Source organism: Artemia franciscana, chromosome 15, assembly GCF_032884065.1.
Source record: "Artemia franciscana chromosome 15, ASM3288406v1, whole genome shotgun sequence".
Classification (NCBI taxonomy): Eukaryota; Metazoa; Arthropoda; class Branchiopoda; order Anostraca; family Artemiidae; genus Artemia; species Artemia franciscana.
The window spans coordinates 17,082,355-17,109,692 of NC_088877.1; the positions used below are offsets into that span (position 1 = coordinate 17,082,355).

At 34.6% G+C, this 27,338-nt stretch overlaps 1 protein-coding gene across 7 annotated transcripts in view; it reads right to left on the minus strand.

The window, feature by feature from the left end:
• Positions 1-235: 235 nt before the first annotated feature.
• LOC136036110 (transcription factor Zelda-like) overlaps positions 236-27,338 on the minus strand; it is a 35,549-nt gene continuing 8,446 nt past the window's right edge. Inside the window, exons 2-5 of one of the 7 annotated variants that reach the window (XM_065718119.1) lie at positions 20,789-21,562; positions 13,466-13,672; positions 8,129-8,925; positions 236-2,701 (exon numbers count right to left, since the gene is read on the minus strand). In XM_065718119.1, the coding sequence (XP_065574191.1) occupies positions 2,231-2,701; positions 8,129-8,925; positions 13,466-13,672; positions 20,789-21,521 (2,208 nt within the window). In that variant the 5' untranslated portion in view covers positions 21,522-21,562 and the 3' untranslated portion in view covers positions 236-2,230. Of the gene's footprint in view, positions 2,702-8,114; positions 8,926-13,465; positions 13,679-20,788; positions 21,563-27,338 lie in introns of all 7 variants that reach the window. The other 6 variants (XM_065718116.1, XM_065718118.1, XM_065718120.1 and 3 more) reach the window with 6 other exon arrangements.

The window sequence follows — 27,338 nt, forward strand, 5'->3', positions numbered from 1 at the left end:
TAGAAACCTTCTTACATTTAATCTTTTATAGCGCAATTTTTCCTCATTATTCAAAGCTGATAATAGCTTTTTACATAAACCTGAAAATATTGAGCAAGGCACGTACCCATTTGAATTAAGAACCTTCATATACGTGTTAGTTTTAGTTTTAGTCAAATTTAAAATTTTGTCTTCACTTTAATGACTTTACCTTTGTTTAATTTGCCTTTACTTCGAATCAAGGGGGCCTGAAGGATTTTTTTTTTTTTTTTTTTTTTTTAATGGAACAACAAACCTGCAAAATTATTCTAAGCGTGGAAATCGTTGGATACGAAAATTGACAGAGAAGGGTCTCTTTTTACAAAAATTTACATCTGTCTATATTTTTGTCCTCGAAGGGTAGAGCGAATGTCTGTCCCCCCATCTTCTTGCGGCTGCCCCTAACTCAAATAACATTTTAAGTTTTAAATTACTTTATCAGTTTCCTCGCTGGAGCCAGTATTATGAATGGTAAAATGCTGTTTATAATACAAAATTACTGTTTCTAGCAATACAAAAGGGACTGTTAACAGTGTTCCAATGATTTCTTCGATAAATTCTTTAAAATGTGTCATTAAGTACCCCTCAGGCCCGGCTGCATTCGTGCATCTATAAAACATCCTTAATAACTTTCTGTATTCATTTCTCAAAGATGAAACACATTTCAGTAAGTTGAAGTAGATAAGACACTTTCAAGGATAAAATTTCAAGACTCCACAATGAATTTGATAAAAGGCTCTAAGTAACCGACCTTCGATATGCATTTCTCTTCACTTTTTAAATAATTTGTACCATTTAATTATCATTTACACGGAATTATAATTTCAATAACAGGCAGCTTAAAATCAGAAATATTATGAAAAACAAAAGATAATGATTGTCCCAGTGTCAATACGTTTAAAAAATATCAACAACTAACTAAATAAATCTCAAACAATATTCATAAAATTTTAGAAGTGTAACGTTATTGTTATGACTATTAAGTGCAACTAGTGTTTAAGTCATTGAAACCGAAATCGAACAAAAAAGTATTTAGCTTTCAGAACGTTGGCCGATCTAAATCAAAACACATTCTCTGAAAAAGCATACTTTGAGTTAAGCCACCAGTCGTTTTTCACTTGTGTATTTTTTTTCAGGCACTTTCAAATGGTACAAATTTCTGACCTCAATCCCGATTACGAGCAAGGCACGTAAACAGAGACGGAATACTAAGATCTCAACGATTTTTTTTCTATATTTTTCATGTCTCATCAGTACTAAGATTTCTTTTCGGAAAAACGACAAACTGGAAACCGCTTGAGAAAGTGAGCTAAAGCTTCTTCTTGTGAACTAGTCGAGCTAGTGAGTGAACGACACACTAGCTCTTTGAACTCACTAGATAGCCCCGTTGTAATCTTCCCGTCCTTCGAAGCATAATGTTCCCTATCATTTTTATGCAACTTAGTAAAATACCTACAGATGCATAATTTAGGTTAAAACATCTGTTAAAATTATTTTATATTTTATTGATTCAGTATTTCAGTAGAGCCTTAGAGGGTGGGACTAAGCTGCTGAGAATATGCTCCGCTGGAACGAAGACACTAATAAAGATCCGGTGTAATGGAACCATTAGTTTATTGTTGAAAAACTCACCGTTAATAGATCATGTGTTTTGTCTTGATAGCCACTTATGCTGCACATTTCTAAGAAAAGAGAAATGACCAGATTCTTCAAAATACTATAAAGTGAAAAAGACAGCACAGAAACTAGTTAAAAAGGGAAAATAGGAAGACATTTCACAATTTACCCCCTCTTCCAACTTTCGGAATAGGGCGTTATAAGGAATGTTATATATGTTAATAATAAATCTGATTTTCTATGGTTTTATTACCATAATACACGTAGGAAAAACTGCACCTATAAACTAAAAAAAATGAAAAATATTTCAACAAAATGACACAAGGTCTAAAAATATTGCCAGGAAGTACATTTAGGGCAAGAAAAATCGAGTTTTTAATATTCGGCACAAACTCCCAGGTACCCAATTTAGTTCTTGGCACAAAAATAATTATCAAAGTTAACAAGCTCGTAAAGGAACTGATGAGATTCACTAATTACACCATAAACTGATCACAAGGCTGAAAATAGTTGCTCCTTATTAAGCTGCAGGATATCTGCGGCTGCAGATTAAGCTGCAGGCCGCTGCGGAACTACGTCTCTCCTCTTCTATTCACTAAGGTGAGTGGATCTTCCGCTTTTGCGTTATATGAGTAGCGATATGTTTATGCATATGATCTTTTCGAATAAATCCTTTTTGACAAACTCGACAAATATATGGCTTTAAACCAGTATGCACGCACATGTGTCTATTTAGATCTGTTTTATGATTGAACTGCTTTGGGCATTGATGGCACTTATATGGCTTATTGCCAACATGTTTAGACTGGTGATATTTGTAGTTTTCTTCATCGCAAAATCGTTTACCGCATATTCCACATTTGAAGGGTCGATCTCCAACGTGGTAACTGTTGCAGTGTTGTGTGAGGTAGCAAGTGCGATTGAAAGTTTTGTCACAATATGAGCAGCGATATTTCACTTCACCCCCTCCAGTGATGGCGCTGACATCAGCCTCAGTAAGGGAGTTCAAAAAGATGTTGGCTGGGAAGCGTTCAGGGCTGGCAGGTTCACTGTGGGTTGATAAAACCTGTTAGAAAATTAGTATATGAAAATAATGGAAACATGATACATAAAAAACACTCAACAAAACAATTTCACTTTTTAAATTATCCTCTTCTCATATTGATATTATCTGTTATTCAGACTACAGAGGCGCTAAAAAATTATTATATACATATATATATATATAACCTATATTTTATGAAGATTTACTACACCCTATGTAGATATGAGTGTAAACTATATTTTCTATAATATAGGGCATGACACTGTATCAGACATTGGTTTCCAAGAGAGCGGAATTAAGTAAAACTATAGCAAACCTAATACTTTGCGCATATATTCACCCTTTGGCGTTCATTAAACTGAGGATAAAATAAAGATAAACCAAAACCAAAATTTAAAGGAACAACAAATAATATTAACAGCTTTTTCGTCCCTTTCCCTCCACTCTAAGCGTTTTCCAAGATTTTAAGTCCCCCCAACTCCCCCAAATGTCACTGGATCCGGTCGGGATTTAAAAGAAGAGCTCTGAGACACGATATCCTTCCAACAATCAAATTTCATTAAGATCCGATCACTCCTTCGTAAGTTAAAAATACCTCATTTTTTCTAATTTTTCTGAATTAACTTCCTTCCCTCCAACTCCTTCAAAGAGAGCGGATCCGCTCCGGTTATGTCAATCACGTATCTAGGACTTGTGGTTATTTTCCCACCAAGTTTCATCCCGATCCCTCAACTCTAAGCGTTTTCCGAGATTTTAGGTTCCCCCCTCAATTCCCCCCAATGTCACCAGATCCAGTCAGGATTTAAAATAAGAGCTCTGAGACACGATATTCTTCTAAACTTCAAATTTCATTAAGATCCGATCACTCCTTCGTAGGTTAAAAATACCTCTCTTTTTCATTTTCAGAATTAACCCCCCAACTCCCCCAAACAGAGCAGATCCGTTCCAGTTATGTCAATCACGTATCTAGGACTTCTGCTTATTTTCCCTACCAAGTTTCATCCCGATCCCTCCATTCTAAGTGTTTTCCAAGATTTCCCCCCAATTTCAGCGGATCTGGTCGGGATTTAAAATAAGAGCTCTGAGACACGATATCCTTCCAAACATAAAATTTCATTAAGATCTGATCACCCGTTCGTAAGTTAAAAATACTTCATTTTTTCTATTTTTTTCGAATTAACCGACCCCCCCACCACCCCAGATGGTCAAATCATGAAAACGACTATTTCTAATTTAATCTGGTCCGGTCCCTGATACGCCTGCCAAATTCCATCGTCCTAGCTTACCTGGAAGTGCCTAAAGTAGCAAAACCGGGACAGACAGACCGACAGAATTTGCGATTGCTATATGTCACTTTGTTAATACCAAGTGCCATAAAAAACGATCAAAAACGGGGTATTCGTTAGTATTGTCGTTGGCAGTTCAATTTTGTTTGGATTCTATGCAAATCGCGGATATTGGCGAATAGCTCACTTTACTGTTCGTTAGGTATTTGATTTTAATTCTTTTAATTTTTGGTCTTTTATTGAATTTTATTTAATTTTTTAGGCGGTTTTTCTTCATTGGTTTTGTTTTACTTTCCGCACTTGGTTTTTGGCTTTTGTTTTTTCCTTGATCTTATTAGTTTGGTCGCGCTGAAGAAGAGAGGCGGTCGTACTCTCGAAACATTCGCTTTCTGTGTTTGCTTCAGTATTTTCATTTGGTCTTTAAAATCCCGTTTTTGATCGTTTTCTTTCTTTGAATTGTTATATTATTAAGTTACACACAAAAAAGCCAAAAAATGCTAGATTCCCAACCGAATCAGGCGGATTATACTCCTTAAGCAGCAAATACTAGCGTATCATTGAAACTCCTATAGTTTTCAAAAAAGTTTTCCTATAGTTTTATTAATAACCCTTCGGTAGCGTATATATTGATGCTATGCTTGGCAATATGGTACCCGAGGTTTAACCCCGCTGACGCAAAGTTGGGCTATAGGCTTGTCCCTGAAGAAAAGCAACTAAAACCTCAATTTGATGCCCTACGAGTCATCAATGGCCTAGGAGGATCTTTATAAATTCTTATTTTTTGGCGCCTAATTAATATATAACAACAGCGAAGGAAGTTTTACCTGATGATTCACTGTTAAAAGACGTCAGACATAGGACCGATATAATTCCAACAATACTGAACATTATACTGCGCAGTGCATATTTGGGTAATTACGTGTTATAGCAACCACACTTTATTCTTGATCTGTAATGAAACCGGTTTAATGTGTCCATTCGGAGATAATCAGCTTAGCCTGAGCGAGATAAACGGTAACTGCGGCTATTTTGTAATTAAATATTTAATATATATAGGTGTTTAGGCTAGGTATTTAATATAATGCGTTCTGGACGGTCTGCTCTCCATAATTTTCTGTTGTATTTTCCATAATTGTGTTACTAAAAGTATTATATTTTCATAATATTTTGGAATATTTCATTAGAATTAACCTAACTTACTTCTTTGATGTGGTCGCTATTACAAGTAAGTACCCATATTGGTTCTGGCATGACAACTGACAGCAAAAAACAGATAAAAAAAAAAAACTAAAAAAAAAGCCATGATACAATGTATTTCGGTCTCTGGATTTTTGAACAGAAATTTTCAAAAAAACCCAACTGCGTAAAAAGGCTTCAATTTTAATTGTATTTCAATGAGCCTATTACAATAACATAGTTCCGGTTTCTGTACTTTTTAGTAATTTCCCTTAGGTATTTTGTTCTTTTCATCTGCATAATTAGAAACATTTGTGTTACGGAACAAAAGGCAAAATGACATGGTCACTCTAAATTATGCTTCCTTTCGATCAAATTTTGTAAAGTTAAGGTGATTTAAAATCAACTTAAATCAAATAAAGTCAAATAAATGATAAAATTCTGAAAAAATTAGTGAATCTTGCTCATATCTTGTTAGTACACTACGTAACAAATTAATATGAAACGAAGATAACGATGGCAGAACCTTGTCACATTTCCCCATCTTCTCATTTGTCAAAAAGAAATCATGGCAATTTTGGTAGTTTTGGAACTAAATTAATTTACTCATAAGATTCTTTTTTCCCCGCTTTTCAACGCTAAATGACTAAAATACTAAATATGCGAAAATCACTTGATCGAGACCAATTTAAGGCAAATGTTTTTAAACATAAGCAAAAAGAGGTACTTGTCAAGTTATCCCAACCACACTCAAGTTCTTGATCTGAGATAAACAGGTTTCTCTGTCTGCATTCGAAGATAATTAGCGTAGTCTCAGTGAGATAAACTACAATATATCTATATTTTAATTAAATATTTAACATATAGAGTTGGTTAGGTTAGGTGTTTAATCCAATGCCATCTGGGCGGCCTGTTTTCCATAATTCTCTATTGTAGTTTTCATAATTTTGTTTCTAAACTATTATACATTTTCATCATATTTTGGTATATTTCATTATGATTAACCCAACTTCAGTTCTTGAGTGTGGTCGGGATAACTGACAAGTATCAAAAAGATAACTTGTTGGGAGTGCACATCCCCCTAAAGGGGGTACACAAAAAACTTAAAATTTTAGATGGGAAACAATAAATCGTAACGTTTTTTGAACAAATATAGAAAAAGAATTGTTTATTGACAAAAACACTTTATCTAAAAGTTTGAAATCTAAAAATTAGAGCTTCAGATGGATGAAGGCATGTTTTGCAAGCCAAAAACTTTATAAGTATGAAAAACAAATTTCAATGCAAGGTTGTCCGTCGTCAAAAACTATCTAATTATTTCACCCTTTGGAGTTTTAGACCTCATTTTCTGTGAGTAAGGGAGAGAACATCGGATACAGCTTCAAACTAGCTCTAGAATCACACTGGCAAGGCATGATAGACGGGGGAACATAAAGAGTAAGAAAATTCAAATAAGGAAAATGTTCTTTTTCTTCATGATTAACCGATATAGATAGCACCAATTTCAACCAATCAAATGGTTCATAGAATTTTCTTACAGACAAAAAAAAAATTCTGATTGGCCTAAATTACCACTAGCTAAATCCCATTAATAAAAATATCATTATGAATGGGGCATTATGGGGCGGCTTAAAATTTTGAATGACTCGATGACTTAATTCATACATGTGTTGGAATTGGCGTATTACTAATTGATTCAAAGTTGCTTTTTCTTAGTTTTGTAGAAGTTTTTACAGGAATAGGCTATTTCCGAAAAAACACTACTACCTTCCTTTTTGTGTATATCCACAAAACATAACATTCATGTAGCATACATAAATCAACGAAACAAAAAACGTAGCTGAACTAAGAAAAAAATTACTAATTATGAAAATACATCGACTATGGAAGCTCTCTTGGCGCGATGGAATAGCGCATTCGGGTGCAAAAGGCTGACAGCCTTCATCCGAATAGAGGGCCTTCGAGTCTCTCCTCGGCCATTTTTTCCTTAACTGTTTCAAGTTCTATTTTGAATTGTAAATCAAAGTAATTGCTTATAGATACAGTATGCCGTTCCAGTACTTAAACTTCCCTTAAGTTTTTTGGGTATTCTTCCGAACAAAAACTGGTCTCATCGAAAATTAAAGTTAGTGACATGTATCACTCGAATCTACACTTACAACTTTTGTCAATCATATTCTTATTTTTTGTGCATATTTTTAGTATAGTAAAAAAAAAAAACAAGATAGAGGGATTTTATTAGACATAAAAACCAAGAAGTCATTGCTCGTTTGCTCGTGAAATGAGATAATATCATTTGCAAAGAGAGCGAGAAAATGAAAAAGAAATTCAAAAGAAAGAAAAGAAACAAAAAAACAAACGTGGAAGCGGAATAGAAAAAACAAATAATCCTGACTTACCAGCCAAACAAACAAATTAAAAACTAACTGGTGATTTTAAAATGACTGTTGTGCGAACAAAATTATAATTATATTATAGACTTTTCAATCTTAATTCCAATTTGAAAGTTTTAACTTTGGATAACTTAATATACTTTGTAGCCTATGCTTTTCTCATCTATCTGCGCCACATATTAGACTCTTAAAAACATTATTAAAGTCTCGCTTTATAACAAAACAATATTTAGTAACGATTTACACAAAACACAGTTGATGGATGATAGGGAACAGCAAAAGCGTATATTACATAGTAAGGTATTTGTCCTTGTTGGGTAAGTATATAACCTATTCGGGTCTATGCTTCAACCTCAATTACTAAGCAACTAAATTAAACTTCAAGGAGTCAAATAGGATTTATGTAAATAGAACAAAATAAATAAATGAGAACAAAATAATGAAAGTTGTTCTTGGGACAAATAAAGCAGGGACTTTGACTTCAGAGCCTTACCTTGTCAAAGCACAAGACATATGTAGCCAAACTGAACGAATGGACTGAATCACTAATGAACAGCAAAATTTCTAAAATAATCTTACCTACGTGAACTTACAGAGGTAGACGACTCTCCGTCACTACTTCCACTGGCTCTTCCAAACATCGGCTTTTCACCAATATCCAACGTATTATTATTATTAAAGCCTAAGCTGGCTTCATCATAAGGCCCCGCTCCTCTAGTACCTTCCGAGGGCGGGGCCTGAGAGTTTGGGGGAAGCGCTGAATAAGAAAAATTAGGAACATCTTGATTGTAGGTACTTGAAAATGGAGGATAAATCGGACCCGAAGCGAACGACGCTAAGCTGCGAAGGGGTTGAGTGGGCCCTGAAGTGTACTGACTAGCTTGTGACTGAAAATGAGGTAGGTCAGAATATGATGGAGGTCCATTGGATGGTGATTGGTTTGAGGCAGGGACAGTCATAGAGGTTGAATTTGTTCCATTAGTCGTACTATTCGTAGATGTATTTTCAGTTGAAAATGGGGTAACTTGCGAGAATTCAGAATTATTAGAACCTAAAAAATTTGAAGGGCCGTTTCCGTTGGTCCCTGTAAAGCCAGCTGAATTGCTAGTGGTAACTGAAAAATTTGAGGTACTTCCAACATTTCCTTTGAAACTATTTTGGCTACTGCTGTGGAATTGACCCTGCTGCGGCATTGACTGAAAGTCTTGACGGAAATGCCCCGGTGACATTAGCCCTTGAGATGCAGTAGCAGGAGGTGTCCCTTGAGAATCTTCGTAGAACTGACCACTGACGTCACCTGAGCTAGTTGATGACTCGGGACTTCCGGGAGCAGGACTCGAAGAGGTTTGAGGTAATGATGTTGTATCAGCAGCTTTCATTTTGTTCTTTTCTGAAAAGGAAAATGAATCATTGATAAAAATGAGGATCCAAATTAGTGCTTCCAATTTCCTAGATTTTTGCGGGGATTTCACGGAGATTATATGCCTCGCCCCAATAAAACTCGTCCCTTCCTTGATTCCCCAAAATCATCTATCTTTTCGAATCTTAATGAGAACAAAAAACAATATTATTACACATAGAGGGCAACAACTATTATCAGCGTGACATTATGCCCATTATGACATATGCCCATACGTTTTCGTAAAGCAAGGATATACATCAAAACAACTAGACCGAAAGAGCATACTATGGTAACTACTAAATTTTCAAGTTTGAATTATTTATATTTTTAGAAACAAGCAAGTGGTTGCAGGATTACCGCGGACATAATCATACTCTCTGGACACATTTTGAACTATTAGGTAATAAGAATTCAACAAGGCCAAGAGGAGTACATTTATTATAAATATAGGACATATATGGTTCATAGAGTAGGCTTGTGTCGAAAACAGCGTATATCCTAGCACGGAATATTGCTATTGATAGGTATAACAAGCCTATTCCAAAAAATATACTCTATCCAAATTTAAGTGGTAATGTAACAAGGGCTCTCTAACCCCTTAAGGCATCTGGCCTTTATGAGTCGTGAACACATTCCGTAAGAGTAGTATACTTCTTATAATATGGTTCAATTTTTTAAATTCATTTTTTTTAATTTATAAAATATCACATTTGAAAAAGCTATAGGTCGAAAGTTATTTTAATTTTACTGAAAGCACTATATTTGCTATACGGTTACGTATGCACATAATTAAACCAAACATACAGGAGACTATGGGGATGAAGTATAAAGCTGAGGCTTTTGTGCGTCAAGAATAGACATTGTTGACATAGGGGGGGGGGGTTATTATCCTGCGGATGTCCAATATTTACACAAGTCGGTCGAACACACAAAACAATGCGTAATTTTTGTTTTGAATTATCAGATAAACCATATCTATATATATAAAAATAAGTTGTCTGTGGATGGATGGATGGATGTGTCAGGTGACGTCACCTGAAAAAACTGGATCAGGTGACGTCAAAACTGAAAAAACTAAAAAAAGGCAAAAACTACAAAAAAAAACTAAAAACTAATAAAAAAAATAAAAAAGCTAAAAAACTAAAAAAACTATAAAGGTAAAAACCAATAAAAAACTAAAAAAAAAACTGAAAAAACTAAAAAAAGGCAAAAACTACAAAAAAAACTAAAAACTAATAAAAAAAGTAAAAAAGCTAAAAAACTAAAAAAACTAAAAAAAGGTAAAAAACTAAAAAAAATAAAAAATAAAAAAAAACTAAAAAAAAGGAAAAAACTGAAAAATAAGCTAAAATAAAGGTAAAAACCAAAAAAAAACTAAAAAGAAAAAAAGGAAAAAACTAATAAATGACGACACTCAAAGAGAAAGCGACCAGGACAAAAGGAATGTTCGATTAGCAATCAACAAAGCACCGGGACACAGGGAGTATAAATGACGACCAGGACATAAGTAAAAAAAAAAACTATCTATATATATAAAAATAAGTTGTCAAACTAAAAAAAGGCAAAAACTACAAAAAAAACTAAAAACTAATAAAAAAGCTAAAAAACTAAAAAAACTAAAAAAAAGGCAAAAACTACAAAAAAAACTAAAAACTAATAAAAAAAATAAAAAAGCTAAAAAACTAAAAAAACTAAAAAAACTAAAAAAAGGTAAAAAACTAAAAAAACTAAAAAAACTAAAAACTAAAAAAAACTAAAAAAAAGGAAAAAACTGAAAAATAAGCTAAAATAAAGGTAAAAACCAATAAAAAACTAAAAAAAAAACTGAAAAAACTAAAAAAAGGCAAAAACTACAAAAAAACTAAAAACTAATAAAAAAAGTAAAAAAGCTAAAAAACTAAAAAAACTAAAAAAACTAAAAAAACTAAAAAAAGGTAAAAAACTAAAAAAAATAAAAAATAAAAAAAAACTGAAAAAAAGGAAAAAACTGAAAAATAAGCTAACATAAAGGTAAAAACCAATAAAAACTAAAAAGAAAAAAAGGAAAAAACTAAAAAAAATTTTCATCTAAAAAACTAAAAAAAACTAAAAAAGGTAAAAACTAAAAGAACTAAAAAAGAAAAAAATAAATGACGACACTCAAAGAGAAAGCGACCAGGACAAAAGGAATGTTCGATTAGCAATCAACAAAGCACCGGGACATAGGGAGTATAAATGACGACCAGGACATAAGTAAAAAAAAAATTAACAAAACTAAAAAGAAGGTAAAAACTACAAAAAAACTAAAAAGAAAAAAAAATAAAAACTAATAAAAAAACTAAAAAATCTAAAAATCTAAATAAACTAAAAAAGAAAAAAAAGGAAAAAAATAAAGGAGAAAAACAAAACTAAAAAACGAATGTATATACAGACCGGTACACCGGGATACAAATGACGACCGGGACACAGGGAATATAAATGACGACCGGGACACAGGGACACAACTACAACGGGGACACCGGGGGAAACAGGGGGATATAAATGACGACCGGGACAAAAAAACTAAAAAGAAAAAAAAACTAAAAACTAATAAAAAAACTAAAAAATCTAAAAATCTAAATAAGCTAAAAAAGAAAAAAAAAGGAAAAAAATAAAGGAGAAAAACAAAACTAAAAAACGAATGTATATACAGACCGGGACACCGGGATACAAATGACGACCGGGACACAGGGAATATAAATGACGACCGGGACACAGGGACACAACTACAACGGGGACACCGGAGGAAACAGGGGGATGTAAATGACGACCGGGACACCGGGACAGGGAATGGTCGATTAGCAATCACCATCAACAAAGCTCAAGGGCAATCATTAGAATCATGAGGTATAGATCTGAATACAGATTGTTTTCCCATGGACCATTATATGTTGCATGTTCAAGAGTCGGTAAACCTGACAATCTATTTATATGCAAAGACAATGGGACAGCAAAGAATGTTGTATATTCGCAAGTTTTACGTAGTTAAAACCATATATATATATATATCTATCTATATTCACAGGTGGGACATAGGGACACAACTACAATGGCGCGTAACTATTATGGCGCGTAACGACTTACGCGCGCGGGGGGGCTTGGGGGGGGCGCGAAGCGCCCCCACCAACTAGGTGTTGGGGTGGCGCGAAGCGCCACCCCAACAGCTAGTATATATATATATATATATATATATATATATATATATATATATATATATATATATATATATATATATATATATATATATATATATATATATATATATATATATATATATACATATATATATACATATATATATATACATATATATATATACATATACATATATATATATATATATATATATATATATATATATATATATATATATATATATATATATATATATATATATATATATATATATATATCTCCTGACGAATATACTAATCAAAAAAGGCCATACAAACTTCAGCCTAAAATCACAAGACAGAGCAGAGGAGATAAAAAGCAAACGCAGAGGACCTTTTGCCAGCTAAAACCCCGGAAAAGCCAATTCTTAAGCTAGTATTAATATATGCTGACTATTAAATTTAAGACTGTATTTTGAAACAGGCTATTTGATGAATTTGAGACCTTTTTCCTGGGAGCTAAATGTATCATGTTACCACTGGGGCAGTGTTTGCACTTTCTAATCGTTCTCAATAAATGGCTACACAAAGAAGTTTGCACGATGTCACATTAGGCCCAAGGTATAAAACTACAACAATACTTGAGCGCCATGCGATCGGTTTCAGCTCTTGAAAAAGGCAACAGATCTGAGAATCTGTAACCAAGTCAGTGTCCCTTCAATTTTCTAAAAGAATCCATTCTCCAGGACGAATATATAAAAAAAAAAACAAGAAACAATTCACGAGACACATAGGTCTTCACTCAGTCGAAGGGACACAGATCATACATAGGTCACTCACTCAGTCAATTGCGTTGAACTTGATTAGAGAAGTAACTGCTGCTTGAAATTCAGCCTACTAAACCTAGTCTAATTCAAAAGAACAATGAAGTTATAGTATAAAACTGCAGAATTAATGAATCGAAGACGGAGACGCGTCCTTTGGAGGAACCGTAGGTATTGTTACCGCCGTAGAGATTCTATTATTATATTCCCCATCTAAAATTCGAATCATGGCAACGCTCTTATTAGGTCTTGAAAACTCTTCTTAATATACCGGAATACCATTTTCTGTAGTTGCCTCACGACAACATCAAACGAAAAAAAAAACAAGTTGTAACCCCTACAATTTCAAATTAAACAAAACATTAACATCAAACATTTATCATTTGGCTTCGACTGCCCCCTTTGGAACCCCACATTTTTCATTATTTTTATAATTGAGCATGTGGGAATAAATCCACTTAGGTACCATCCAATTACGTTCCACGACTGACATTGGAGCCGCTTTTCTTTTCGCATAAACTACCCAAATTCTAGGAAGTCACAACATTAAAAAAAACTAGTTTGGCAACTTACTTCTCGTTGGGTACTGCAATGCTGGGTCGGGTAATCCACTAGCTTTTACGGCATTCTGATGGATGTTTGTAGAATAATGCCGTTTCAAATGTCCACTAGAAGTGAATCCCTTATTGCACGCTGCGCAGTAGAAAGCTTTGGGACGAACATCCCTGCTGGAAGTGCTGGTTGGCATTTGTCCCTGGATCATAATGGAGCTTGGAAATCCTGGAACTAAAAATTTTGTTGATGTCTTCTTCAAAATATGCAAAGAAAATGTAACACTTTTTATATTCAACTGCACATAGGAGGAGGGACTAGTAAAGACGAAAGTAAAACAGTTCAAAATAGGGATGAAACCTTTTAACTGACAGTGAACAGATATAAAAATTTTTAACTGGATATTTCGAACACATATACAGTGTTCATCATCAGCAGTAAAATCAGCAGTAAGTTTTTTTTTAGTTTTACTGATGATGATGAACACTGTATATGTGTTAGAAATACTCAGTTAAATAATTTTATATCTGTTCACAGTCAATTAAAATGTTTCATCCCTATTTTGAACTGTTTTACTTTCGTCATGGAAAGGCAGTGTGGTCTTCGAAGTTATCTACGACTTGTAAAGAGTGATCAGGAATATATCCCGATGGGAAGTTTCGACAAATATGACCGGAAAATGTGTTTGTCTGACATTTCAGAGCCTTTACCTTAAAACACTAGTTGTGTGAACCACTGTCTGCACAGATAACGTTAGCGTAAAATCTGTCTGAATCAAAGGAAATATCTAAAGCGTGTGATAAGTAAATACAGTAAAATATTCAATAGGTCAAAGCACTCGACACAAACTGAAAAGGACATGTTGATTTTTGAATGAACTTGTACTGTTTTAAATAAGAACATTTATGATTGCTAGTAATGGTCATCTACAATGAAATGCTGGTTCCAGCTATATGGGGCAAGCTCTTACAGGTCAACACTTTTCTAAGATTAAACAAAAAGATCCTTAGCATATAAAGCGAGACTAAGTCTCCCAGATATAAGAGATCGTAGCGATTATTCAGTTGTTTTGCAAGAAAGTCGTAGACAACTTTCTACCATGGCAAAAAAAGCACGTTAAATGGGAGCCATCCCATACATCTGTTCTAGCACTAAAAAGAGAAGCCCTAAGCTTCTGATATTTTGACATACTGATAAACTGACTTATTTGAGATACACTGAATTACATACAGGCAATGTTAGTTTAATTCTGGCTCAATAATTACAACACTAAAAGCAGGGCCCATTTTTTTAGGTCACACAACCGTCGTGCTTAGACACAAAAAAGAGTACATAGCGACCTATTATCAAGGTTGCGGCATCAGACGCACCCTAGTAAAGAACGAACTCTAGCCCATCGTACGCGAAAATTTAAAAGTGTCTTTAAAAAAAAAAACTCCCAAGTGAAGAAGAAATGTGATTTGAAGCTGATTAAGGAATGATAACATTTATTTCGATTGGTCTTAATGGTGAAAGTTTATTGCGAAAACACGTTTATGGAATCTTGAAGAAAATTCCTTAAAGCCAGGGCTGTATCTAGAGAGGTACCCGATTCGAACCCTTCTCCTTCCGAGATTTCGCAGGGGAAGCAGTGACACGTCTCCTTTTTTTGTGCCAAAGCGTCCTCTGGAGGGGCATTATACACTGGTTGCAAATGTAGCATAATTATTTTCACTTTTACAAGAAATAAGGGAGAACAACCATTACTGGGAGAAAAAATGTCTATGTAACTCTAGCCTAAAGAAAATCATAGACAATTGGATGTACCCTAATATATGTACATGAAGCAGTTATTCAGCTACATGATGTAAATTTTGCAAATTTTGGGCGCGGCGTCCCGTCCTAAAGTAGAAGAGCTGTACGGATCATCACGAAAACAGCATTATAATTTATAAGCCCATTACAGAAATTCTAAACTCAACAAGGTATCTAAGTTCGGTTTTCATTTGGGCCTCTTCGGACCTAACGAAAAGGAAATCACCCAATGAAAGAATGAGAAAGTGGTTTTCATCTAATTTTCAGAGTACTGGTCTTCCAATTGGCTCACTCAATTGACATTTCGTCATGTAAAATTCCAAATGAAAACGAAAATAAGTTCATCAACAAGACGGCTCAATACCGTTTACTGAAAAGCCCATAACTACCACCCCTACCCCCCTATACAAAATGGATGACAGACTGTAAAAGTTCAACACAATTCATTTTTAGAATAGGTTTATATACAGGAATCTAATAAAATTTAAACGAACAACCAAATTTTACAGAAAACGAGGATGAAATGACAAAGGTTCAAATGAGCCAAATCAATCTCTCCTGACAAAATTGAACCTCAAACTTCAAAGGAAGAAGATGTAAACAACCAAATTTAAATTTGTGGGTGACAGAAAAATTATGTAGTCAAGCTCAGTTGCTCATTAAATGGACATACACAGAATGTGGTACACACTTTTGGATAAAGTTACAACCCCATTTTTATAAATCTCCAGAGACTAAGCTTATACGGCTGTCAATCCAGCTTTTAAAAGGTGTCAGAAATTCCGTTACTTGCCAACAAACATTCATAAGCAGACCTGGTAGGCCTGATTGTTTATGCGTTTGCTGCTTGGTCGATGTCTTTACTCTGTTGCTTAGACGTATATACTTGTTTACTGCCTCTGATCAAATAAAAGAATCAAGCAAATTGAATTTACAAATCAAATTAATTTCATATTCAACTCGACTGTTTGGAATCAAAAAACCTTTCCTTTAAGAGCACTTTTTTTAATTAGAAATTATTGAAAGATACAAGATAGAAATAAAACGAAGGCTAATACCGAACATGGCATGCTTAAAGGTCGCAAGCACACAATTTAGAATTTGGAGCTCATTTCTACACGTATAAACAAGATAGGAATGTTGGGAGCGGGAGGTGGGCCATGAGTTCTTGTCCGCCGGAGTCTGGTGATTTTCTAAAACATTTGCGGATTTAGTTTTTTTAGGTAGTTCCCTTTTTTCGAACTTATCCTCTGAACCTTAAATTCAACCCTGAAACAAGCCTGACTGATATCAAGGCTTCAGTATCTGAAGCCTTATCTACAATAATACAAAATTTGGGTTTTTACCAAACTGCCAAGATCATTGATAGTTGTTAACATATATGCAAAGGGAGGAAAATATACAAAATTTATTTTATATTTATAGATGGATGCACAGTCTCTGAAACATCTATAATTATTTGCAAATCATGAAAGACTATGAGACGTGTGTAAGTCGAGGGGCGCTCACTTTCCACCACCTGGTGTAAATGTCCGAAGACCACGTGCCCCATTTAGCCCCCCCCCCACTTGGCTTACTTTCTGCCATATGAGTGGATTTACAATAGACCCACTCAGTTGAGTTACAGTCCAGTGAAATCAATTGGAACTTTGGCTTCCCATGATTTGTATGTCCACTATATTAAAAAAAAAACAGCTTTTTTGACATTTTCATTGAAAATTGATTTTATTATAAAACATTAAACTGTTCTCTAGATTTTGAAAAATAAACTAGCCTCTCCCTCTAATTCTATAAATTCACGCACCTCCTACAGTCACAGGGGTAAATAAGGACTGATGAAAACACTTCTTTTTGAGACGCTTGTGTTTTGAAATGAGGGTAAGTGGAGAATATCTACCCTTTCAAGGCGTTACCAATCAATTTAGAAGTATCAGAACCAAATATAAGCATCAAGATTTGACTAATTTAAAACTGTGAAAAGTACACATTAACATAGCTGCACACTAGAGGCGATGCTCCCCTCACCCTTTTGCAATTGCTCTGATAGATATCCAACAAAACACTTCTTTTCCTTACCGACACCCCCGAAGATCTGTGTGTATTTATGTACTGATGCTTGGTCAAACCGACTCTTCTTCAGTTGAATGAAATTGCGACGTTTTTAGGGATTCACGAATGTTCCGCAGTTATCGCCTTTTCATTTAATTATTGAATCAATATTCTTTGAATTGAATCTTACAGACAAGAAAAATTTCTTGGAAGAAAGGAAAAAAATAATGGATCAGAATATTAACAGCAATTAACTGCTAAAAATAAATTTGCAATGCATATTTAATTCTATAGGGTACCCTATCCATATTCAAGCATAAGATTTGCAAGTATTAATTATGCATAGCCATTTTGTGATTGATCTCGTTAGTCAGTGTTGTTTTTTCTTTCCTTGTCAAGACATGATTGACAAGGTGTTAAAACAAAGGGTAACAATCCCATGAGACAAACATTGTGATGTGTACAAAATAATCAAACAAAAAAATCGATAAGTTTACACCCTCCTTTGTTTAAAGTGGCAGCCGCATAACTTTATGAAATGCTGCCTGCCAGCTCAGGACAAAAAATGATGCCGACTCATTAGGTACTAACAGGCAAATACAGCAAGTTTACTCTCAGATACTCGAATATTACCCAAATAAATTTTGTATATGGGATCCAGAAAAACGAACAAAAAAGGCCAGGTTCAGCCGAGGGATTAAACAGTAGGCTACGTCACGAACTATTTTGACTTTTGATAAAAGGAGGCCCCCATCCCACGTACCTGTCTTTCTGCTTGTATAATCAGAGTCGTAAAAAAGAAGAATAGAACAAAAAAAACATAATACCCAAATTTCGCAAAAAATGCAAATTTTGAAAAATGATTCCGTACAAAAATTTGAAGCTGATTCTGTGTACTGACTGTGTATTCAGATACTAAATTACTGCGAACTTTAAAACTGGATTATATAAAAAATATTTCCAGTATACATGAATCTTCCTGAAGCCTTCCGGCTTCATCTATTTTTCAAAATGAAAATGTTTCAAGTAAGAGTAAGCAGCCTGATTTGTTTCAAGTAAGTATATTTTGGCCACTGTTCTCGAATTTTTCACTTTGCAAGGACAAGACTAGATTGAAATGCTTCGTTGAATGTAAAAATGCACATTACTCATGTATGTACAGAAGAGGAGTGCTTTGAGGCAGTTGCTCAAAATATCGATGTTTGTTTGATTTATAAATTACCTATATTTTAGACCTGGGTTAATTCACTCTGGGACAGAGGGGGGGGGGGGTAACAGCCACTCCCAGACCTCGGTTTCCCAGTACCTAAAGTACCTTTATAGTACTAAATAGCATCTTTATGGTACCATATGGCTTATTTTTAGTTTTTATTGTCATTTCCAATATATTTGGGAAAATAGACTCAAACTTTACCCCCCTCAGGATCTTAATGAAATTACACCACTGAAGTGTAGAATTAAAAACTATAGAAGCATAGAATATTTCAGTGCTACCCCTAAGAGCTTAAATAATTGAGCAAGTAAGAAACAAAACAGACCAAAGAACAAAGAGCAAACGAATAAAACAACAGTAGAAAAGAAACTAAATGTTGTGGTACAATTTAAAGCTAAAAATATACAAAATGAAATAAAATAGAATATAAATAAGCTTGCATACACAGGACCGTTTTCAAGATCCCAATCGCAAAGTAAAAACTCAGTTAAGCTACTCGAGGAATTTTCAACTCCGTTTTTCATCCTCGGCTTTTCAAATTGTACCCGTCATCGAACACTTCATGGTAAAAAAAAAACTGTAGCAAGGAGTGGCCCGGCTCAATAGTAACCAAAACTCTAAAAAATGGAATTTTGATACCAATAGTTACATCAAAAGAATCACATATTCATGCTGTTTTTAAATATATAAAAGTTAAGATCCTGAGAAAACTTATCTTATTTTAGAAAATAGGGGGAAACACCCTCTAAAGTCATAGAATCTTAACGAAAATCACATCATCAGATTCAGCGTATAAAAAAACCCTACTGTAGAAGTTTCAAGCTCCTATCTACAAAAACGTGGAATTTTGTATTTTTCGCCAGAAGACAGATCACGGATGTGTGTTTGTTTTTTTTTTTTTAAGTTTTTTTCTCCAGGGATGATCAGAACGACCCAGTGGTCCTAGAATATCATGAGATGGTTCATTCTAAGGAAAATTAAAAGTTCTAGTGCCCTTCTTAAGCGACCCGAAAAACTGGAGGGCACCTAGGCCCCCTCCCACGCTAATTTTTTCCCATTCACCATATTAAAATTCTGCGATAGCCATGTCTTTGGGGATAACTTAATCCCCCACAGTCCCCGTAGGAAGGGGTGCAAGTTACAAACTCTGACCGGTGTTTACATATAGTAAAGGTTATTGGGAAGTGTACAGACGCTTGGACGATATCTAGGTTGGGGGAGGGGTCAAGAAGAGGGGGTTTTGTGGGGGGAGCTTTCCATGGAGGAATTTGTCATTGGGGAAGAAAATTTCAATGAAGGGGGCGCAGGATTTTCCAGCATTATTTAAAAAACAATGAAAAAATAAACATGAAAAATTTTTTTCAACTAAAAGTAAGGAGTAGCTTTAAAACTTAAAACGAACAGAAATTATTACGCATTTGAGGGGTTCACCTCCTCCTAATACCTCGCTCTTTACGCTAAAGTATTTTTATTAATTTCAACTATTTATTCTACGGCCTTTGAGATCCAGGGGTCATTCTTAAGGAATCGGGACAAAATTTAAGCTTTAGTGTAAAGAGCGAGGTATTGACCAGGGGGTGACCCTTTGATATACGTAATAAGAATATACGATATAATATAGAAGTTCGTTACGTAAGCTAATTCGTAAGTTACGTATATCTTTTACTAATAAAAATATTCATAAGAAATTCAAAGCTCTAGCTGCCTTTTTAACAAACCAAAAAATTTCAGGGCATCTAGGCCTCCTCCCCCGCTCTTTTTTCTAAAAATAATTCGATCAAAACTATAACAAAGCCATATAGCCAAAACAAATAAATATGCAAATTTCGTTTTAATTATTCATGTGCGGAGAGCCACAATCAAAACATGCACTAATTCAAAAACATTCAGCAATTAAAAAAAAACAAGTGTTTTAACTGAAAGTAAGGAGTGACTTTAGAATCTAAAAAGAACAGAAATTACTCCCTATATAAAAGGGGCTGTTCCCTCCTCAACGCCCCGCTCTTTACGCTAAAGTTTTTTACTGTTTTAAAAAGTAGAGTTGAAAGAAAGGGTCAAACCTTAACGTAAAGAGCGGGGGTTGAGGAGGGAACAGCCCCTTTCATATATGGAGTAATTTCTGTTCGTTTTAAATTTTAATATCGCTCCTTACTTTCAGTTAAAAAAAACTTTTTTTTTTTAATTTAATATCATAGAAGGACAGCCGAAAAATTGTTGTACAAATTTGCCTTAACTTTACAAATTTTGGTTTTAAAATTGTTAAATGTGGCATTTTACAAGTTGCCTACCTCTATGTCCTTGACTAGGCTGCATCCACCTCGGAGGTTGCTGGTTTGGATGTTGCATTTGAGGACCTAACATAACACCGGTTTGGTTTGAAGGATATCCAACCACTGGAGAAAAACTACTCGGTGGTTGAGGTGTTGGTACACAAAACTGCGAAGATATCCATGCTGATGAGCCATAAGAGCTCCCAGAGGTGGCACTTGAATTTTGATAATTTTGTCCCAGCGAGATTAAAGGAGGTGGTGCCTGTCCCGGCTGATACACATGGACTCTTTGTGAGTCTAGATCTAATATTTCAGACGAAGAGTCTGGCATTTCACGAATAGGTGGAGGGTGTATGCTATACCCCTCATTTACTTCTCTGTGCATAATGTTAATATGATCTGACAGAGCGTACGGCGAAGGTAGAATAACTCCACACCGATCACAAGGAAAATTGGCCCCGTTTGACATGAGGCCATTTTGGTGCTGTTGAAAATTCTGATGAGAATGATATGAATTTAATCTAGTGTCAAAGCTATTCTGTCTATCTTCGGGTCCATTTGAATAGGTGGGTGGACCATGCTCTAATGCCCAGCGACTCAACAGGTTGCCTTGATGATAATGACGATGAACCTCTAATGATTGAACACTTTCAAATGCTACACCACATTCGTCACAATTTAAACTTGTTTCGATGTGTCTACCATCATCAGGAAGAACAGTTTTGGGGCTTCGGGCGTTTTCTGATGTCATTTCACCATAAGTTTCATGCTTCGCTGTATATCACAGAACTCCTAGAAAACATGGTCATTGTAATTTAAAATAATGATACTATGAAAATATTATGATTAAAAATTAAAAAAATAAATATTAAAAATAAAAAATCTTAAAAAAAGGTATTTAAAAAAGGTCAGTAATAACCACACCAACAGTTACTAATTGGCTGGGCTCAAAAGCACGAGTCAAACTTTAACTAAAACAACAGGGATCTCAGGGGTGGCAACCCCCTTCATCATTTATGTTTATTCACAGTTTTAATGTCACTTTTAACTTAACTTTGAAAAAAGTTCTTCAAATTTAATTCTGGCACAAAACAATGGTAGTTAGAAGACATTCTGAATTGGCGGGATCCTAGCTGTTTGTCTAAGTCTATGGCGTTAAAACTAATACTTTTTAGACGATTTTCTGCGTTAGATCCATGGATCTACCCTTAAATCATTCTGCCCAGATAAGAACAAAGGAAGAGGCTTCGGACATCATCCCCCACGAAACTTGACTTACCCTACATGCAATTCACAAGTACTTTTCATGATTTGTAAAGTAGCCTAACTGTAAAGCTTTCAGTCACAATGCACATACAACCAAATTGAGGAAAAACAACCTCCATTCGTTGAAACAATACATAGCTAAGCTCTACTAAATCGTAGGTAAGGTTTGGTAGAAAAGTGTTGTTTTCCAAATTTCTATCAAACCTTAAGACGAACTTCGTAGAGTTTGGCTATAAATCGACGTAGAAATATAAAGTACTGATCATCATTCAAGTACTGATCTATATAAATTACTAATGTAGGAAAAACAGTCTTCTTTTTTACTTAAGTCTTTTTTTGTGTATATATATATATATATATATATATATATATATATATATATATATATATATATATATATATATATATATATATATATATATATATATATATATATATATGTATAAATATATATATATATATATATATATGTATAAATATATATATATATATATATATATATATATATATATATATATATATATATATATATGCATAAATATATATATATATATATATATATATATATATATATATATACATATATATATATATATATATATATATATATATATATATATATATATGTATAAATATATATATATATATATATATATATATATATATATATATATATATATATATATATATATATATATGTATATATGCATAAATATATATATATATATATATATATATATATATATATATATATATATATATATATATATATATATATATATATATATGCATAAATATATATATATATATATATATATATATATATATATATATATATATATATATATATATATATATATATATATATTATTTTCTTATCCCCCTATCAAACGGCGTCTTATATAAATATATAAGATTTTTGCATATTTTACATTTATTGATGGATGCAGTCTCTGAAAGCTCTATAATTGTTTGCAAATCATGGAAAACTGTGAGACGCATGTAAGTCGAGGGACGCTCACTTTCCATCACCTGGTGTAAATGTCCGGACTCCATGTATCCCATTTAGCCCCACTCCCACTTGTCTTACTTTCCGTCACGCTTAGAACAAGTCCGCCTCGCCTAAGCACGTGCAAACTGGTTTACATGATTCCTGAAAGTGGCTGCCTCTTCGATGAGAGCCATGATAGGAATACTGAATTTCCAACCTGAAATATACACATCCCTGCAAATGCAGCTATTAGGCATTGCTTTACGAGTTGGCCCCTCTAAAACTAGTGTAAACCAACAGTGTTTTCTTAATGTATAGACCATCCCTAAACTTTCAAGAAGCCAACTTGTTATGTAATACCAGCAACCAATCAAAAAACCCCTCGATGAATCTCTCTCTTGCTAGTGAAAGCGAACTGATACATCCTTTGGTCTTAGGCCTCAGTACATATCTCGTGCTCTAGTGTATACTATGCACATTTTCAGGTGTGAACATGATTCTCCACAAGTGACATTAAATGTTCCCATTTTGATGACTAAAGCGTCAATTCACGGAAAATTGGGGGGAGATTTATTTTTCATAGTCAAGGGGTAGGGATGAAATTCGTCGTTTTTTACTTTTTCAATGAAAATACACAAAAAGCACTTTTAACGAACCCAAACAAAAGGTATTTTCCAAAAATTCGAGGGCCAGAGTAAATATATATTGGAAGCACATCCCCCCTCAATTGCAAGCACTGTTAAAGAGTCTAACAACAAATTTCAATGGTCACTCTCCATATATCCCACTAAGTTTTTCTGTAGGTGAAATTTAAAAAAAAAGTTTTTTTAACGGTAAGTAAGGAGCGAGATTAAAACTTAAAACAAACAGAAATTAATCCTTATAAGAAAGCGGCTGTTCCCTCCTCAACGCCCTGCTGTTTACGCTAAAGTTTAGCTCTGTCTCTCAAATCTACTTTTTAAAACAGTAAAAAACTTTAGTGTAAAGAGCGGGGCGTTGAGGAGGGAACAGCCCCTTTCATAAACGGATTAATTTCTGCTCGTTTTAAGTTTTAATGTCGCTCCTTACTTTCAGTTAAAAAAAACTTTTTTATTTAATTTCTGAACGTTTTTGAATTAATGCATGTTTTGATTTTGGCTCTCCGTACATGAATACTTAAAACTAAATTTGCATATTAATTTTTTTGGGGGTTAAATGATTTTCTCTTAGTTTTGATCTGACAATTTTGAGAAAAAGGAGGTGGGGAAGGAGGCCTAGTTGCCCTTCAATCCTTTGGTTACTTAAAAAGGCAAAAAGAACTTTAAATTTGTTACGAACGTTTTTATTAGTAGAAAATATACGTAACTTACGAATTAACTTACGTAACGAATTTCTATATTCGTATATTTTTATTACGTATATGAGGGGTTTGCCCAATCTTTAATACCTTGCTCTTTACACTAAAGCTTAAATTTTGTCCCAGTTCTTTAAGAATGACCCCTGAATCGCAAAGGCCGTAAAACAAATAGTTCAAATTACTAAAAATATCTTAGCGTAAAGAGCAGGTATTTAGGAGGAGATGAACCCCTCATATGCGTAATAATCTCTGTTCGTTTTGTTTTAATACTGCTCCTTATTTTCAGTTGAAAAAACTTTTTCATATTTACTTTTTCATTGTTTTTTTTTTTTAATAATGCTAGAAAATCCTGCACCCCCTTCATGGAAATTCTCTTCTCCCATGACAAATTCCTCCATGGAAAGATCCTCCCACGTAACCCCCTCCCCAACCAAGATAAAAATCCCCCTGAAAACGTCTGTGCACTTCCCAATAACCATTACTATATGTAAACACTGGTCAAAGTTTGTAACGCACAGCCCCTCTCCCGAGGACTCTGAAGGAGTAAGCCCTCCCCAAAGACATAGTTATTAGATTTTTCGCCTATGCTGAACAACATGGCTATTTCAAAATTTTAATCCGTTGACTTTGGGAAAAATAAGCGTGAGAGTGGGTCTAGGCGCCCTCAAATTTTTTTGGTCACTTAAAAAGGGCACTATAACTTTTAATTTCCGTTAGAATCAGTCTTCTTGCAATATTTTAGCACCATTGGGTTGATATGATCACCCATGGGAAAATGAAAAAAAAAGAACAAATAAATAAACACGTACACGTGATAGGTCTTATGGCAAAAATACGAAATTCCATGTTCTTGTACATACGAGCTTGGAAATTCTACGATACGGTTCTCGGATACGCTGAATTCGATGATGTGATTTTCGTTAAGATTCTGTAGCTTTTAGGGGGTGTTTCCCCCTATTTTCCAAAATAAGGCACATTTTCTCGGGCTCGTAACTTTTGAAAAGTATGACTAAATTTAATGAAACTTATATATTTAAAAATCCGATTCTTTTGATGTAACTATTAGCATCAAACTTCCATTTTTTTAGAGTTTCGTTTACTTTTGAGCCGGATCAATCCTTACTACCTTATTCTATCCACCAAGCTTCATCCCGATTCCTCCACTCCAAGTGTTTTCCAAGATTTCCGCCTCCAACTCCCCCCAATGTCAAGAATCTGGTCGGGATTTGAAATAAGAGCTCCGAGACATAAATTCCTTCTAAATATTAAATTTCATTAAGATCCGATCACCTATTCGTAAGACAAAAATACCCCAATTTTCCCGTTTTCCAAGAATTCCGGTTTCCCCCTCCAATTCCCCCCCCCAATGTCACAGAATCTGGTCGGAATTTAAAATTAGAGTTTTAAAGCACAAGATACTTCTAAATATCAAATTTCATTAAGATCTGGTCACCCTTTCGTAAGTTACAAATACCTCAATTTTCAAAATTACCCCCCCCCTCCCCAACTCCACCAAAGAGAGCACATCCGGTCCGGTTATGTCAGTCATGTATCTTAGACAGGTTTTTATTCTTCTCATCCAGTTTCATCAAGATCTCACCGCTTTAAGTATTTTCTAAGATTTCCGGTCCCCCAACTGCCTCCCTAATTACGCTGGATATGGCTGAGATTTAAAATAAGAGATCTGAGTTACGAGGTCCTTCTAAATATGAAATTTCATGAAGATCCGATTACTCCTTCGTAAGTTAAAAATACGTCATTTTTTCTAATTTTTCAGAATTAACAACCCCCCCCCGATAGAGCAGATCCGTTCCAATTATGTAGATCACGTATCTAAGACTTCTGCTTATTTTTCCCACCAATATTCATCCCGATCCCCTCGAATCTAAGCGTTTTCCATGATTTTAGGTTCCCCCACCCCAAACTCCCCCCAATGTCACCAGATACGGTCGGGATTTAAAATAAGAGCTTTGAGACACGATATCCTTCTGAATATCAAATTTCATTGAGATCCGATCACCCGTTCGTAAGTTAAAAATACCTCATTCTTTCTAATTTTTCAGAATTAGCCACCCCAACTACCCCAAAGAGAGCGGATCCGTTCTGGTTATGTCAATCATGTATCTAGGACTTGTGCTTATTTCACCCACCAAGTTTTATCCCGATCCCTCCACTCTAAGTGTTTTCCAAGTTTTAGGTTTCCCCCTCCCTACTCCCCTCCAATGTCATCAGATCCGGTCATGATTTAAAGTAAGAGCTCTGAGAAACAATATCCTTCTAAATATCGAATTTCATTGAGATCCAATCACCCGTTCGCAAGTTAAAATTACCGTATTTTTTCTATTTTTTCAGAAATAACCCCCCCCCCCTAACTACCCCAAAGAGAGCGGATCCGTTCCGGTTATGTCAATCATGCATCTAGAACTTGTGCTTATTTTTCCCACAAGTTTCATCCCGATCCCTCCACTCTAAGTGTTTTCCAAGATTTTAGGTTTCCCCCCAACTCCCCCCTCCAATGTCACCAGATCCGATCGGGATTTAAAATAACAGCTCTGAGACATGATATCCTTCCACACATGAAATTTCATTAAGATCGGATCAACCGGTCGAAGTTAAAAATACTTCAATTTTTCTATTTTTTCCGAATTAACGGGCAGCCCACTCCCCCTTCTCCCAGATGGTCAAATCGGGAAAACGACTATTTCTAATTTAATCTGGTCGGGTCCCTGATATGCCTGCCAAATTTCATCGTCCTAGCTTACCTGGAAGTGCCTAAAGTAGCAAAACCGGGACCGACAGACCGACAGAATTTGCGATTGCTATATGTTGTACCAAGGTTAATACCAATCTTGGTTAATACCAGGTGCCATAAAAATCCCCCCTGAAAGCGTCTGTGTACTTCTCAATAAACAATACTAAATGGGCCATAGTTTACAATTTGTAGCCCTTCATCCTAAAAAAATATAGTTATTAGA